General features: G+C 54.3%; 1 protein-coding gene across 1 annotated transcript in view; it reads left to right on the forward strand.

The window, feature by feature from the left end:
- Positions 1-12,656, forward strand: part of otog (otogelin) — a 36,492-nt gene extending 23,836 nt beyond the window's left edge. The window contains exons 32-56 of the mRNA XM_078085547.1: positions 3-281; positions 408-525; positions 603-682; positions 1,094-3,702; positions 3,946-4,123; positions 4,216-4,367; positions 4,698-4,787; positions 4,872-5,058; positions 5,487-5,707; positions 5,795-5,933; positions 6,031-6,219; positions 6,463-6,675; positions 6,769-6,873; positions 7,017-7,121; positions 7,210-7,311; positions 8,181-8,279; positions 8,371-8,411; positions 8,729-8,804; positions 8,929-9,107; positions 9,182-9,286; positions 9,448-9,567; positions 9,798-9,843; positions 10,175-10,246; positions 11,890-11,969; positions 12,154-12,656. Of these exons, the coding sequence (XP_077941673.1) occupies positions 3-281; positions 408-525; positions 603-682; positions 1,094-3,702; positions 3,946-4,123; positions 4,216-4,367; positions 4,698-4,787; positions 4,872-5,058; positions 5,487-5,707; positions 5,795-5,933; positions 6,031-6,219; positions 6,463-6,675; positions 6,769-6,873; positions 7,017-7,121; positions 7,210-7,311; positions 8,181-8,279; positions 8,371-8,411; positions 8,729-8,804; positions 8,929-9,107; positions 9,182-9,286; positions 9,448-9,567; positions 9,798-9,843; positions 10,175-10,246; positions 11,890-11,969; positions 12,154-12,354 (5,786 nt within the window). The 3' untranslated portion in view covers positions 12,355-12,656. The remainder of the gene's footprint in view (positions 1-2; positions 282-407; positions 526-602; positions 683-1,093; positions 3,703-3,945; positions 4,124-4,215; positions 4,368-4,697; positions 4,788-4,871; positions 5,059-5,486; positions 5,708-5,794; positions 5,934-6,030; positions 6,220-6,462; positions 6,676-6,768; positions 6,874-7,016; positions 7,122-7,209; positions 7,312-8,180; positions 8,280-8,370; positions 8,412-8,728; positions 8,805-8,928; positions 9,108-9,181; positions 9,287-9,447; positions 9,568-9,797; positions 9,844-10,174; positions 10,247-11,889; positions 11,970-12,153) is intronic.
- The last annotated feature ends 2,344 nt before the right edge of the window (positions 12,657-15,000 follow it).

The raw sequence follows: 15,000 nt of genomic DNA on the forward strand, positions 1-15,000 counted from the left end.
AGACACGTCGCGGGTTTCCTTTGAGGCCGCCGACAGACCGAACTACTTCCTGTCGGCGGGCGCCGGCGGCCGTGTGTCGCTGTCCAAGTGGGAGGAGGGCGAGGCCTTCCGGGAGGGGGCCACCTTCGTGCTGCACAGGAACACCTGGAGCCCCGGGTACGACGCGCTGGAGTCCCACGCCAGGCCGGGCTTCTTCCTGCACGCCACTCCGGCCCGCCTCCACCTGCTCAAGTACCGGCACGCCGACAGCTTCCGCAAGGCCACGCTGTTCAGGCTGACGGGTATTCTGCCTTCTGCTCAAGTGCTCTTCGTACTCGATGCCGTCCCCCCACCCCGTCCCCCGTCCCCCGTCCCCGTCCCCCCTCCTCCCTCCAGAGAGTCAAGGCCTGTGTGTCTTTATTCGTCAGGCCCCAGCCCGGACGCCCTGCCGGGTCCTCGGTGTCAGTGGAGGTACGATTCCTGCGTGGTGCCCTGCTTCAAGACCTGCGGCGACCCGTCGGCTGAGGCCTGCGCCGGCATCCCGCAGTGAGACCTTTGACCTTTGACAGGGGACACGTGGCGCGTCGTATTTCGTTTTGACGGTTGTGTCGCTCTCTCCTCAGAGTGGAGGGCTGCCTTCCCGTGTGCCCCCCCCACATGGTCCTGGATGAGGTCACCCGCCGCTGTGTCTTCGTTGAGGACTGTGAGGAGTGTTTAATATCAATAACTGATATTTATAGTGTAACTGTAACTGATCCGTGAGGCTGTTTCCCCCCCGTTGGGACATTGTACTTATAAATGTTCGTCCACATGAAGTAGACATCATCAACTCGATCAACCTTCCAATTAATTATATCAATGAATTATTGCAGTAAAACATTCAGTCACACTAGAATTTAACTGCAACTGTCTATTGCTGATGTGATGTCATCATTGACACAAAATCACACACAATCATAAGTTAAAAACAAAAAGACAAGCAAGAGGTGAGAAAATGTCTCATTACATTTTTACCTTTAAACTTTCTAGTTTCAGATCAAACAATACAAACATAAAATATACACAAGCTCCGCCCCTCTCGCTTTGTCTCATGGACGCTCTCTTCATCGTTCAGGCATCAAGGGTCCAGTCGCTGTGAAGCCTGGAACACCGGCCACTTCCTCAACCCCCGCCAGCACTGCTGCCTCCACCCGCCCCCTTCAGACCACCACCACCACAGCATCCTCCGCCCCTCCCCCCAGTAAAGCCACCAGCACACAGATGACCTCGTCCACAGCTCCGCCGGCCCCCGAAGAGCTGCCCCCCTCCAGTCCCGCAGCTCCTGAACTCCCCAGAACACAAGGACCCCCGTCCACGCCGCCAGCGCCCCCCACCGTCAGCCCCGAGGTGGAGGAGCCGCCGGCTACTGTCAGATGGGCCGAGGCTTCGGCCACCGCTGCGGCGGGGACGACCACAGCCGCAAGCTCCACCCCCGGCACAACGAGTAGCACTCCCCTCGCCGTCACGGCTCCCTCCTGGGTCACCGCCGCCACCGCCGCCACGACGGCCACGTCCACGACCGCCACGACCGCCACAACCGTCACAACCGCCACGACCGCCACAACCGCCACAACCGCCATGACCGCCCCCCTGCAGCGGCCTAGCGCTGTGGCACCGACCCTCGGAGCCCCGCCTCCAACGGTGGCCACGACTCATTCGGCAGCAGTCACCGGGGTGGTCACCTCCTCTGGTCCGAGGCCCGCTCTGGTCTCGGGGACTCTAGTTGCCGAGCGGACCACTGCTCCCAGTTCAAGTACCACTGCGATCACAGACACCAGCACAAAGACAGGGATCGTGGAGCAACTTTCCCCGACAACAACAACAACAACAACAACCACAACAGCAACAACAACAGTAACAGCAACGACCACTACAGCCGTCCCTTCACATTCAACAGCCTCAGTGACCTCCTCGCCCGGCCCGATCTCCCCTCCTGGTGAAACAGGAAGTACCTCCTTACCCGCTGTCACCACAGAACCGGTCACACCGGTTGCACCTTTCACCCCCAGTAAAACAACGGCGTACATGAGGACACCTTCTGCCACGTTTCTGCGCACTGAACCCACGACTTCCACAGCAGCTGTTCCTGAGACCGCGGCGTCTTCTACGGCCCACGCTGCATCGACTACACCTGCACCACCTGCCCCCTCCTCAACAGACTGGAGAACAACGAAGAAAGCGACCGTACTTGATTCCACGACGGCGGCCGGACCCATAAAGATCACCGACATCGTAACTCCACCCGGGTCCAGCACCACCACCACTTACGCCGAGAGAACCTCCTGGTCCGCCACCGGCCCGACAGCCGAGAAGACCACAGCGACTTCCAGACCAGCAGAGATGTTCACCGCGTCCTCGGGTCCTCCTGGCACGACGAGACCGACCCCTGCGCCAATGCCTCCTACAGAAAACACCGCTGTGCCGCGTATACCGACGCCAGGGAGCTCCGCCCATCCGTCTTCTACCGCTCGGGTCTCTGAGCAACGGGACGCCTCCTCCACCTTGAAGACGCAACCGGAGGTTACGTCTAAAACTGTCCTCCTCGAAGTCCCTTCAGCAGAAACTACCGAGGCACCTCGTCGTCCCGCAACGTCTACGCCGCCTGTCACCTCTGCTACGCCTCCAGAAATCACCACGGAAGTTGCAGCCATGACAACTAAGATACTGACCTCTGCCCCGCCTACGCCTGCGCCCGGCGTCCCGGAGACACTTCTCACCACCACCTCTACAAGACCTCCACCGGGTGTTTTGACCACCACGCTCAGTCCCGGCACAGTGCAGTCGGTTACCGAGACGACGCGTCCGTCGACCGGCAGGGCGGAGGTGTCGACCAGCAGGGCGGAGGTGCCGACCAGCAGGGCGGAGGTGTCGACCAGCAGGGCGGAGGTGTCGACCACCAGAGCGGAGGTGTCGACCAGCAGGGCGGAGGTGCCGACCAGCAGGGCGGAGGTGCCGACCAGCAGGGCGGAGGTTTGGCAAACAACGCCGACTCCGTCTCGGTCCCCGCCGGGGTCGACGACTGTCTGGGACGTAGCCACCACCCATTCGATGCCCACTGAAAGATTTACGCCGACCAGCACCACCACCGCCCCAACAACCACCGTTGGGTCGACACCCGGGGTTCCCGCCACGACGCGGGTTCCCCCGAGAATCACGTCGCCCGAGAGGCCCTCCGTCAGGCCGGTCACCGCAAGGGTTACCGCGGCAACAAGCCCCCCAACATCGTCAACCGGATCGACCCCCGTCGGGCCTGGATTGACGACCACGTCTGCGACTCTTCCAGCGTCTGCCGGGCCGGTCGCCACGTTGAGCTCGACCAAGCGCGCCGACACGACCACGACATCCACATCAACGCCCGACCTCACCGCCGTCGGTGAGCCGGCGCCCATTCCCACCCTCACAACGCCCGTGGTGTCTACAACCGTCTCCCCGATAACGGTTCGAGAGTCGCCCGCACCCGAGGGAACCCTGACGACCAAGGCGCCCCGACCGGCGACGCCTCCGCCCGACGCTCACCTCGTCTCTACCCAGAAGCCCTTTGCTACCTCGTCACCCGCGGCAGCCACGTCAGTCCAGACCACCGCGCGGGGGGCCGCAGCCAATCGCACCAGTGCGGCGAGGCCTCCCACGTCGACCGCACACGCAGTGGAGGCGACGGCGTCCAGGGCGACACGGACGTGCACAGTAGGTGGAACGTCAGTCACATGATTCCTGGTTTTCTTTATTGATAAACCTGACTAGCTGCTATTGGTCATCCAACATGGCCGACGCGGCGTTAACGCGGCGTATAAAGCAGCGTCTTTATTCATGTGAAGAGAGAGACGTTCCAGCTGGAGATGAATCTCCACATTTGAGGTGTTTAGTTTTTGGTTGCATACGTCTGTACGGCTCACGTGTCACTTCCTGCTTCCGTTTGTCTCCACCCAGCCTCCGTACGCGGAGATAGTCGACGACTGCACAAAGTACATCTGTGTCAACAACCAGCTCGTCCTCTTCAACAAGTCCCAGAGTTGCCCCTTCACCTCCGACCCCCCGAACTGCGGCCTGCTCGGCTTCGCCGTTCTGGTCAACGGAGACAAGTGCTGCCCCAAGTGGGACTGTCCATGTGAGGAAGACAAACGTACCCGCCGTGCTATGATTCCGTCACCACGTCAGGCATGTTCATGTCCCCTGTGGCTCCGTCCCCGTGTGCTGCAGGCCGCTGCTCCGTGTTCCCGGACCTGAACGTGATCACGTTTGACGGGAACAGCGTCGCCGTCTACAAGGCCGCGGCCTACATCGTGACCCGGCTGCCCAACGAGACCGTCAGCGTCCTGGTCCAGGAGTGTCCCGTCGACTCGGAGTCTCCGGTACGGACACGAGGACTTTTAGACATCCTAAATACACATTCATGTGTTAATTCTTTGACCTGTAGTGTCTCCAACATGTCGTCATGTGACTAAAGTTCTCTTTAAAATGGTCTCCATCAGGAGCTCTTACATCCCCAAAGTTCTACACAGGGGTTTGTTCACATATAATACATGTATTCATTGAGGAAATGGATTCATATATTCATAAGATTTGTCTCAGTAGAAACCTTTTGCTCTCATGCTTCCACCAGATGAACCACGTCCAGTAGTACTTCAATACAACAAAAAGGATGCTAAGAATTGTCTCACGTGTTGATTTTCTTTTCCAAGCTGCTCTGGAACTTCACCAACTTGTGTCTGGTGGCGCTGAACATCACGCACCAATCGGACCACGTCATCGTCAACAGGCTGCAGCGGCGGGTGAGGCTCCGCATTCCACCACTTTGCCCTTAACCACAGGCAGCGTCTCAAGGCCTCGTCTTCCTCGTCTTCCTCCTCTTTCAGCTCTACGTCAACTCGCGCTACGCCAAGCCCCGCTTCAAGAAGTTCGGCTTCGAGGTCTACGACACGGGCAACATGTACCTGATCCGCAGCCCGGCCGGTCTCAAGCTGCAGTGGTACCACAGCACCGGCATGCTGGTCATCGACACCGACAGCTCGGGCAGCAAGCTGCACGCCATGGGCCTCTGTGGTGAGTCACCCTTTAGAACACTGAAGCATCTCCTGCTTTATGGTCTGTTAGAGACCTGTCAATCAGCCTGTAGCCCCGCCCTGAAGCCTCCCCTGCAGCGTGTAGCCCCGCCCTGAAGCCTCCCCTGCTTTATGGTCTGTTAGAGACCTGTCAATCAGCGTGTAGCCCCGCCCTGGAGCTTCCCCTGCTTTATGGTCTGTTAGAGACCTGTCAATCAGCGTGTAGCCCCGCCCTGGAGCTTCCCCTGCTTTATGGTCTGTTAGAGACCTGTCAATCAGCGTGTAGCCCCGCCCTGGAGCTTCCCCTGCTTTATGGTCTGTTAGAGACCTGTCAATCAGCGTGTAGCCCCGCCCTGGAGCCTCCCCTGCTTTGTGGTCTGTTAGAAGTGAACAAAAAGGTTCTCTGGCCCCCCATCAACCCCCCCTCAGGTTTCTGTGATGGGGACCCGTCCAACGACCTGACTCTGGCCAACGGCTCCACGGTTGGCGCCGGCGAGGATCCGGACGTGTTCATTGACAGCTGGCAGGTCCCCAACACCACCAGCTACATCAGCCACAGCCGCCGCCGTCCGCTCAACTGCTCCACCAGCGACTGCTCCGCCTGCCTGCTGATGCTGCAGGACGAGGCCTTCCAGCCCTGCAGCGCCTTCGTACGTACCCCCCCTCGCCGAGTCTTTAACCCAGCTGGTGGACCCCCGCCACCATATAATGAGAAGATCTGTTCTTCTCGTTTGCAGGTCCCTCCGAGCACCTTCTGCGAGGTGTGGGTGCGCGACGAAGAGTACGTGAACAACCAGTGTGTGGCGCTGGCCGCCTACGTCGCTTCCTGCCACAAGTTCAACATCTGCATCGAGTGGAGGAGGCGGGACTACTGCCGTGAGCCTTCTGTGGACGCCTCATGTTTCATGACCACGCAGAGGCTTAAGTGTGGAGTAAGTCAACAGAGCCCCCTTGTCTTAATGCCCCGCTGCAGCCTTCTCCTGCCCCAGGGCCCTGCGCTACCAGGCCTGCCTGCCGGCCTGCACCTCCCAGTCCTGCCCCAACCACGACTTCGACTCGGACCCGGACCCGTGCTCGGGCCTGACGGAGGGCTGCGTGTGCCCCGAGGGAACCCTCCTCCACCGGCCCTACTCCGCCCTGTGCATCCCCCCGGACAAGTGTGGTGAGGCCGCCGTGTACCGCCCTCTAGCTCGCCGACGCCATCTTGGACTGTGCCCGTCGGCGTGTTGTTCATTTATTTATTTAAATGGTCAGAATTAACTTGCGTAACCTCTGGGACGGCTTCCATCGGCGTTCACATTCTCCTCGAGAAACGTAACACTATTCAATGTTAGCCTAGCTTAGCATCAGTCAGAGCTCCACCCTCAGAAGCCTTTTGCCACATCAGACGCCGTGTGTTCCGCAGCCTGCACCGACAGCGCCGGCGTTCCCCGCGCACACGGCGACGTGTGGAAGGCCTCCGAGGACGCCTGCTGCATGTACCGCTGCGACAACGACGTCGTCCTCCCGGTGGAGTACGACTGCGCCGCCGCGCCGCCCCCGCCGCCGTGCCGGCGGGCCGCCGAGGTCCTCGTGGGCCTCGCCGACGACGCCAGCTGCTGCCCGCGGAAAGTCTGCGGTGAGGCGCGCTGCCCCGAAGCGCCGGATCTCCCGGAGGAAAGCGCCACAAACGTGTGACTCATGGACGTGTCGTTGTGTTAACTGTGCGCAGTGTGCAACCAGAGCCTGTGTGACTCCGCCCCCCCGCGGTGTAAATACGGGGAGAAGCTGGTGTCGTACTACAGAGCCGACTCCTGCTGCCCGGACTACGTGTGTGGTGAGTTTATCATTGGACTCTGTCTTTATGCTAAGCTACGCTAGCATCCTCAGGCTTTGCATTGAATATGCAGATATGAAAGTGGTGTATTTTCTAATTTAACACGATTTATGACCTTTCCCTTCATCGTTGCCGTGTATCAGAGTGCGATCCCGACCTCTGCGAGTCGGACGTTCCCGCCTGCCGAGGCGACCAGACGGCGATCGCCACCCGTGCCGACGGCAGCTGCTGCCTCGCCCACATCTGCAGTCAGTTCCCAAATCACAAACATTCCACCCCCGGGGGGAAGCGCAAAGCCGTCGCTGTGAGCAAACGTGTGTGTCTTTTTCACCGCAGTGTGTTCTTCCTGCACGGGGGCGCCTCCTCTCTGCCAGGACGGCGAGGTGCTGACGGTGGACGGGAACGCCACGGATCGCTGCTGCCCCGCCTACCAGTGTGGTCAGATAACACACACATTTAAGACATTCTTTTGTAATAGATGCATATCTGTGTGTACATTTGTTGGTTTACACACAGAAGGAATTTGTCCCGATGTTTTTTGTGCATGAAGTACCACAAACGTTAAAAATCAGGTGTGACACGTGTTAAAGCTGCATTCTGTGTAGTGACCAGCAGGGGGCGACTCCTCTGCTCCCATAGACGTCTATGAGGAAATGACTCTACTTCTCTGTAGTGACCAGCAGGGGGCGACTCCTCTGCTCCCATAGACGTCTATGAGGAAATGACTCTACTTCTCTGTAGTGACCAGCAGGGGGCGACTCCTCTGCTCCCATAGACGTCTATGAGGAAATGACTCTACTTCTCTGTAGTGACCAGCAGGGGGCGACTCCTCTGCTCCCATAGACGTCCATGAGGAAATGACTCTACTTCTCTGTAGTGACCAGCAGGGGGCGACTCCTCTGCTCCCATAGACGTCTATGAGGAAATGACTCTACTTCTCTGTAGTGACCAGCAGGGGGCGACTCCTCTGCTCCCATAGACGTCTATGAGGAAATGACTCTACTTCTCTGTAGTGACCAGCAGGGGGCGACTCCTCTGCTCCCATAGACGTCTATGAGGAAATGACTCTACTTCTCTCTTGATTTATTCCCTCAGTAAACATTGTAAACATGAGTTTATGGTCTCAGTTTCTAGTTTAAACTCTTCTTCAATACAACATGATGTTCATTTAGTGAATTATGGTCCATTTAGAGTCAAACCAACCATAAAGCAGGGGATGCTTTAGGGCGGGGCTTACTACGATTGACAGGCGTTACCAGAAGCGCCATGACTAGTTTTGCTGTGTGTGTGTGTGTGTGTGCGCGCAGTGTGTGAGCCCTCCAGGTGTCCTGTGCTTGTCTGTCCCGTTGGGATGTCGGTGGCGTCCGGCTCCAGTCCGGGTCGCTGCTGTCCAGAACAAACATGCGGTACGAACCGTCTTTTAAATAAGATTGTGATCCACTCCCACCTGCCCCAAAACAAAGGACTAACAGCTGATTCCTTTCCTTGTGACTTCAGAGTGTTCCTGTGAGAAGATCGCCTCCCCTAAATGTGGCCTGGTGCGTTACTCACTTCTATATGACAACGTATCTGATACCATGTACACAATCAGCTGGTTTGTGGTATTTATTTCCACGTTCTCAAAGGCAGTATGATCCCTTCACAACAAATCCCACATGCGTTCCGTCTCTTCGCTGTGTTGTTATTTGCTCGCCGTTTTTGTACTTGTCTTTTTTTTTTTAAAAGATGTTGCCGCCCAGAAACATGTAATAATGAAATGGAGCCAGAGGGCGGCGGGTGTGTGTGTGTGTGTGCGGGTAAAGATGAAGACACTAGAACGCGAGTATCATCATAATGTTTGTGATCCGGCGCTCAGGGAGAAGCCGCCCAGCTGGACCGGGCCTCCCCGTCCGACCCGCACAACCAGTGCGCCTGCAAAAGATACAAGTGTGGTGAGTTCCTCCACTGATTCATGATTCCCCTCAAAGAATAACATAGAAGTTACATCGGACACGTCACACAGTTAATTAAAGCCGAACACATGATAAGACACCCCGTGACCTCTGACCTTGTCAGTGCGCGAGGCGGTGTGCGTGTTCGGCGAGCGCGGCGTGCTGCGTCCGGGTCAGACGCTGGTGGAGCGCCACGCCGACGGCGTGTGTCACAGCCGGCAGTGCAGCCGCAGCCTCGACCCGGCGAGCGGCTTCCACCTGCTGCGCACCGCCAGCATCAACTGCTCCGCCCACTGCCGCCCGGTGAGACCACACACACACACGCACGCACACACGCACACACACACATCCCACGCTGACCGCCCCCCGTGTTTCAGAACCAGGTCTACGTTCCTCCAAAGGACCAGAGCACGTGTTGCGGGGTCTGTAAGAACATCTCCTGCCTCTACGAACAGGAGAACGGGACCGCGGTCCTCCACAAGGTGACTCCTCATAACGTCATCGCTAACGGCAACAAGGGATGTTGTTACCTGTAGTTTTAAGTTGTGCTGGTACTGGAGGACATCAGTAGTAGTAGTACTGGTACTGGAGGACATCAGTAGTAGTAGTACTACTAATCCGTTGATGCCGTGTGTGTTTTCAGCCGGGGAAGTCGTGGGTTTCCAACTGTGTGAAGTTCGACTGCGTGGAGACTCTGTCGGGGCCGACGCTCATCTCCCACTTGTACAGCTGCCCCCCCTTCAACGAGACCGAGTGCATGAAGGTCAGAGCGCACACACACACACACACACACACACCTCGCAAAGGTTTCTCCGCCAGGTGAGTCTCCATCGATTGATTGAAACCTTAAATAATGATCAATAGAAGGACAATTTGTGATGCACGAGTTCCTCCCTCGGTGCCCCTGGTTCACAACGCCGTCGCCTTCCAGCCATAAAATGCAGAAGCACCTCCTGAAAGCCGACTCCTCATCATCTCGCGTCTCCCCTTCAGGTCGGCGGAACCGTCGTAAGTTACGTGGACGGATGCTGCAAGACGTGTGAGTACCCCCCCCCCGATCCGGCGCAGCCTGCGTGGTTAGCGTAGCGCCGTAGACGCCGGAGAGCGCCTCCACCTGCCACGTGTCCCACGCGTTGGCCCTCCGGTGGAGAAGTGTCGGCGCCGACCTGGATCCTCGCCGGTGTTAAACGTGTTTGTTCAGAGCGCAGATATTCGTCGGCGTGCTTCTCAGAGGACGACCCTTCAAAGGGACGATAGCTGTAGATTAGTCCCTGAAAAGCCTCTGATTTCATGCAAATGGCTTTTTGGTTGATGTGCTGCAGCTTACCTTCATGTACCAACCCCCCCCCTCCTCCCTCCCCCCCATCCAGGTACTGGATTCTCTCTGTTCCCTTTCCCCTTTAGCCCCATGACTCCCACAGTTAACACAAACTGTGAACGAGGTACCAAAAACAACAAGGCTTGTCCGTGCCATTGTTGCTATTCAACAATGTACTCCCTCCAAAAAAGTCTCCAACCATAAAACCTGCAGGAGGTCCGACTGCAGAACGCTCCTCTCACCTGCCGCCTCAGTTCAGGTCTCTGCGAGGTCAAAACCGCTGGAAAAAAACCGAAACCCTCCACCGAAACAAGAAAATATAAGTACTCAGAACACATGAAGCACATGTTGCCTCCTGGCTTCACCTTCTAAGTTCCCTTATTTTAATTTATTTGAGTCTCTAAAAAAACGTGACGACGGCGTTTCCAAACTGGATTTGACACCTGAACGGAGGCGGAGACGAAATCCTTCACGCAGGCCGAGAACGATGTCACACAGTTACGAGTATTCAACCCCGCCCCCCCCCACCCTCCCTCCACCCCCCTTGAATCACCTACATGTACAGCTGTTTCCCCATTTAGCACCGGGCAGTGCATTGTTGATTGCCAACAATGTGCTGTTGGTAGTTGCCCGGTAGTCGGCTTAGACGTCTGCATGTCTCTGTAGAGGGCGAATTGGGTCGGTGTCGGGAGGGGAGGGGGGGGGCGGGGGGCGTTTACCGCTGTAGGAGCTCTGCATGCTGCTGTGCGGCTCCGCCACCAGGGGGCGCTGTGTGCGGAGCCCGGAGCTGCTGTGTGAGGCACATGTCAAATACTCATCAGAGAATCCACTGTGGTTTCATTTAGAAACTCTCTAAATAAACTTGTTCTCGTCGTCCAGAGTTATTGAAGGAAAATTCTCTTTCATTCAAGACTTCGTTTACGCTTTCTAACGTTAACGATTCGTGCTGACTTTTTTAAACAAATAAATCCATTCTGGAGAAAAATCCAATTGCTTAATAGTTCAATGCATTTACTCGGACCGTAGTCCCCCGTTGTGTAAATGTCTGCGTGTCACCTGCGTAATTATAGTAACCATTCAGTGGTTTTCCACAGTCCGAGCCAAAGGGAGCATGTCGATTTTAAACAGACGAGGCCCCAGAACGGCGCTGAGGGGAACTCCGCATAATCCAAAGACACAAAGTGGTCTCTGTCCCTTTTGAAATAAGGGGATTTGATTGGGACTACAATCTCAACGGAGTAAATTAAAAACAATTTCCTTCTCCAATGGCTCCATAACTGCATATTTCAGGGCGCGTAGGGACGACACCGGATTGGTTTTAGTACAAATTATGAACGTGACACAGTGCTACAAGAGTCTTGATGGATGGTGACAGAACGGATGTGCAAACTCACCTTTGACAGATGCTACACATGGCAGCTTAACGCTGTCTTTTTATTTCATTCCTTTTATATTATAAATACACTTGTGTTGATATTTGATAAGATTATTTTGAACCCATTTGGTACATTCGTCTCCTCAGCTCTTTACAGTTTTTTTACCTCGTTTGTGAAGCCTTCCGTTGCTTTCTAGCTTCATGTGAAGTGAAATATTTGTCCTTCGTCTAACTGAAACATCTCATGCATGATCTTCACTCCTTGGTCATTCCTTCCTCCTCTTCCTGGTATCTGCTGCGTCTCCTGGTGCAGCTCCAGACGGGGTTTCTCCTGCTCCTTTTTCTTTTGTATATCTCACGTTAACTGATGTGGTCCGTTGTCGGGTGAACAGGCAAAGAAGACGGGAAGTCTTGTCAGAAGGTCACGGTGAGGATGACCATCAGGAAGAACGACTGTCGCAGCAACAGGCCGGTACGTCCTGGAGAAAAGTCTGAAGTAGAGGAAGTAAACGTACTGTGACCACAGCGTTAACGTCCGGCGCCTATTTATCTATGTATTGTGCATTTTTATACGTTTTAGGATTTATTATTGTTCCCCCCCCGTTAACGATAAATCACCCCATTTATATAACACCTGTGGTCCTCTCACCTGCCAGGTGAACATTGTGTCATGTGACGGGAAGTGTCCGTCCGCCAGCATCTACAACTACAACATCAACACCTACGCTCGCTTCTGCAAGTGTTGCCGGGAGACGGGCCTGCAGCGGCGCTCCGTGCAACTCTACTGCAGCGGCAACGCAACCTGGGTCAGCTACAGCATCCAGGAGCCCACCGAGTGCTCCTGCCAGTGGTCCTGATCTCACACACACACACGCACACGCACACGCATGCCGAGACACACACATGCAGAGACACACACATGCAGACATGCACACGCCCACCGATGTTCAGATCCTCCAGAACCACAACGCAGAAGACGAAACCTCAGCCATGTTGCTTTAGTTGAGAGTGGAGCGCTGAGCTCCGATTGGCCGCTCCGGTCAGGTGTTCTGCTGCCTCCGCTGGCAGGGAGGTGGTACTGCACGGCACAGAAGCTCCACCTTTGACCTTTTATATCTGCTGTCGCAAAAGTGATTAAAAAAAACACTCATGACAATCCTTCATTGGGACTTTTGGTTCATTAGGAGAAAATGTAGAATTTTAATTATAGAAGGAAATCTGGCCGATTTCAACAGACAGAACAATGTATTTTGCTCTCAGATTGACTTGGGGAGCTTTGTGCTCTTATACATATGATACGAAACTATGAATAAATGAAATATTGAAATATCAAGGAAAAGTTTTAATGAGACCCCATTTTGATTTTTTTATTGAAAAATGTATTTTTATTGGCAAAAATGCACTGTATGTATTTGAAAAAATGATTATTAGAGCACAGAAATAAGAGGCCACAGACGTTCCCGTCATGTAACCAATAAATCCCAGGCAGTTTATTGGAGAATAATAACTAATGTATATTAAAATGATACATGAACTCCTTTTAAAAACTCGCCGCAAAGAGGTCAAAGGTTTCACGGCGCCTCCACCTCCCCGCCGCCCGCAGACACAAATAACCGAGACTCGAAGGCTTCGAAGTGTGAAAAAAGCTTTAAGGAAAGTGATGTGGATCAGAACACGAGCTGCTCCACTCGTTCAGTCCGTCGTCATCAGCGATCAGAATCTACCCAGAGGTCCTGATGCGCCTTGTTTGTTTTGTCCATCCATCCATCCATCCATCCATTGTCAAACCGCTTATCCTGCACACAGGGTCGCGGGGGGGCTGGAGTCCATCCCAGCCAACTTCGGGCGATAGTCAGGGTTCATCCTGGATTGGTCGCCAGCCAATCGCAGGGCTACACAGAGACACACAACCATTCACACTCACATTCACACATCTACGGGCAATTTAAAGTCACCAATTAACCTGATCCCCAGAGCATGTCTTTGGACTGTGGGAGGAAGCCGGAGAACCCGGAGAGAACCCACGCAGACACGGGGAGAACATGCAGACTCCACACAGAAAGGCCACTGGGCGGAATCGAACCCAGGACCTTCTTGCTGTGAGGCAACAGTGCTAACCACCACACCACCGTGCCGCCCTTGTTTGTTTTGTAAATATCTTTTTTTAACGATCACATTGTTAGACGTTTTACTTTTAGTACGGTAGTAAAGTGTATATTCAGTGATGTGAAGTATACTTGATATTAATCGACACTAGAGAGGTGTATTAACTGATTTAAATCCAGCTGTACGTGGAGCACTTTATTTATTTATTGGAGTTCGGTAGAGCGCAGACGTGAAGAGAAGCATTCGAGTAAAAACGGACTCTCTGGAATCAGACCCACCTGTACCTGCAGACTACCACGTGGAAACAAAAAAACAACCATCTAAACGTGAAGAAGTGACAAAAAACAGTTGATTTAAAGAGGATTTGTATCATAAAAATGTACATTTGCATTTTCAATAAATATTTCCTGGAAAATGTGTAGCTTATTTGCACTGTTTATTAGATCAAATGTGCCGTACAGCTAATCCTGCTACAACAGCTGAAGCCCCCCACGCCCCCCCACACACTCCGCCCCCCCACAGTCCCGCCCCCACACTACGCCCCCCCCCCCCACAGTCCGCCCTCCCACAGTCCACCCCCCCACACTCCGCCCCCCCACAGTCCCGCCCCCACACTCCGCCCCCCCCCCCCCCCACACTCCGCCCCCCCCACAGTCCCGCCCCCACACTCCGCCCCCCCCCCCACAGTCCGCCCTCCCACAGTCCACCCCCCCACACTCCGCCCCCCCCACAGTCCGCCCCCACACTCCGCCCCCCCCCCCCACAGTCCCGCCCCCACACTCCGCCCCCCCCCCCCCCACAGTCCGCCCTCCCACAGTCCACCCCCCCACACTCCGCCCCCCCACAGTAATTATTACATATTACTCACTTTTTTATTAATTGACGGATCAATCAATAAAGGTAACTAATGACTCATATAAATTCATATTTATGTCTGAATTATGTATTCAATCCGACGCTTTTATCCAAAAATGACGCTTTTATCCAAAGCGACTTACAATAAGTGCATTTAAACATAAAGCAACATTAATTCATTTTTTCATGTTGATAAGAGCATTAAAATGAAAAAAATATATATGGAAAAAAAATGAAGGGACATTTAGAAGAGAAACAAATTTGCGATTAATTCTGATTCATTTTGGGTTAACTATCAGATAAATGTGATTAATCGTGATTAAATATTTGAATCGTTTGACAGCACTAATATATGTACACACACACACACACACACACAAAAAATAATTTATAAATAGTAATAGTTTATAGTCATTTTTATAAAAAAAAATGTTTTTATTAAAACTGCATTTTGCAGATACTACAAGCGTAGAATTACAAGCTAATTGATTTATTCTCATTAAAAACACCAAGTGCAGGTTGGCTGGTCTGAGGGCTCGTGT

The sequence above is a fragment of the Gasterosteus aculeatus genome, chromosome 12 (assembly GCF_964276395.1).
Source record: "Gasterosteus aculeatus chromosome 12, fGasAcu3.hap1.1, whole genome shotgun sequence".
Taxonomy (NCBI): Eukaryota; Metazoa; Chordata; class Actinopteri; order Perciformes; family Gasterosteidae; genus Gasterosteus; species Gasterosteus aculeatus.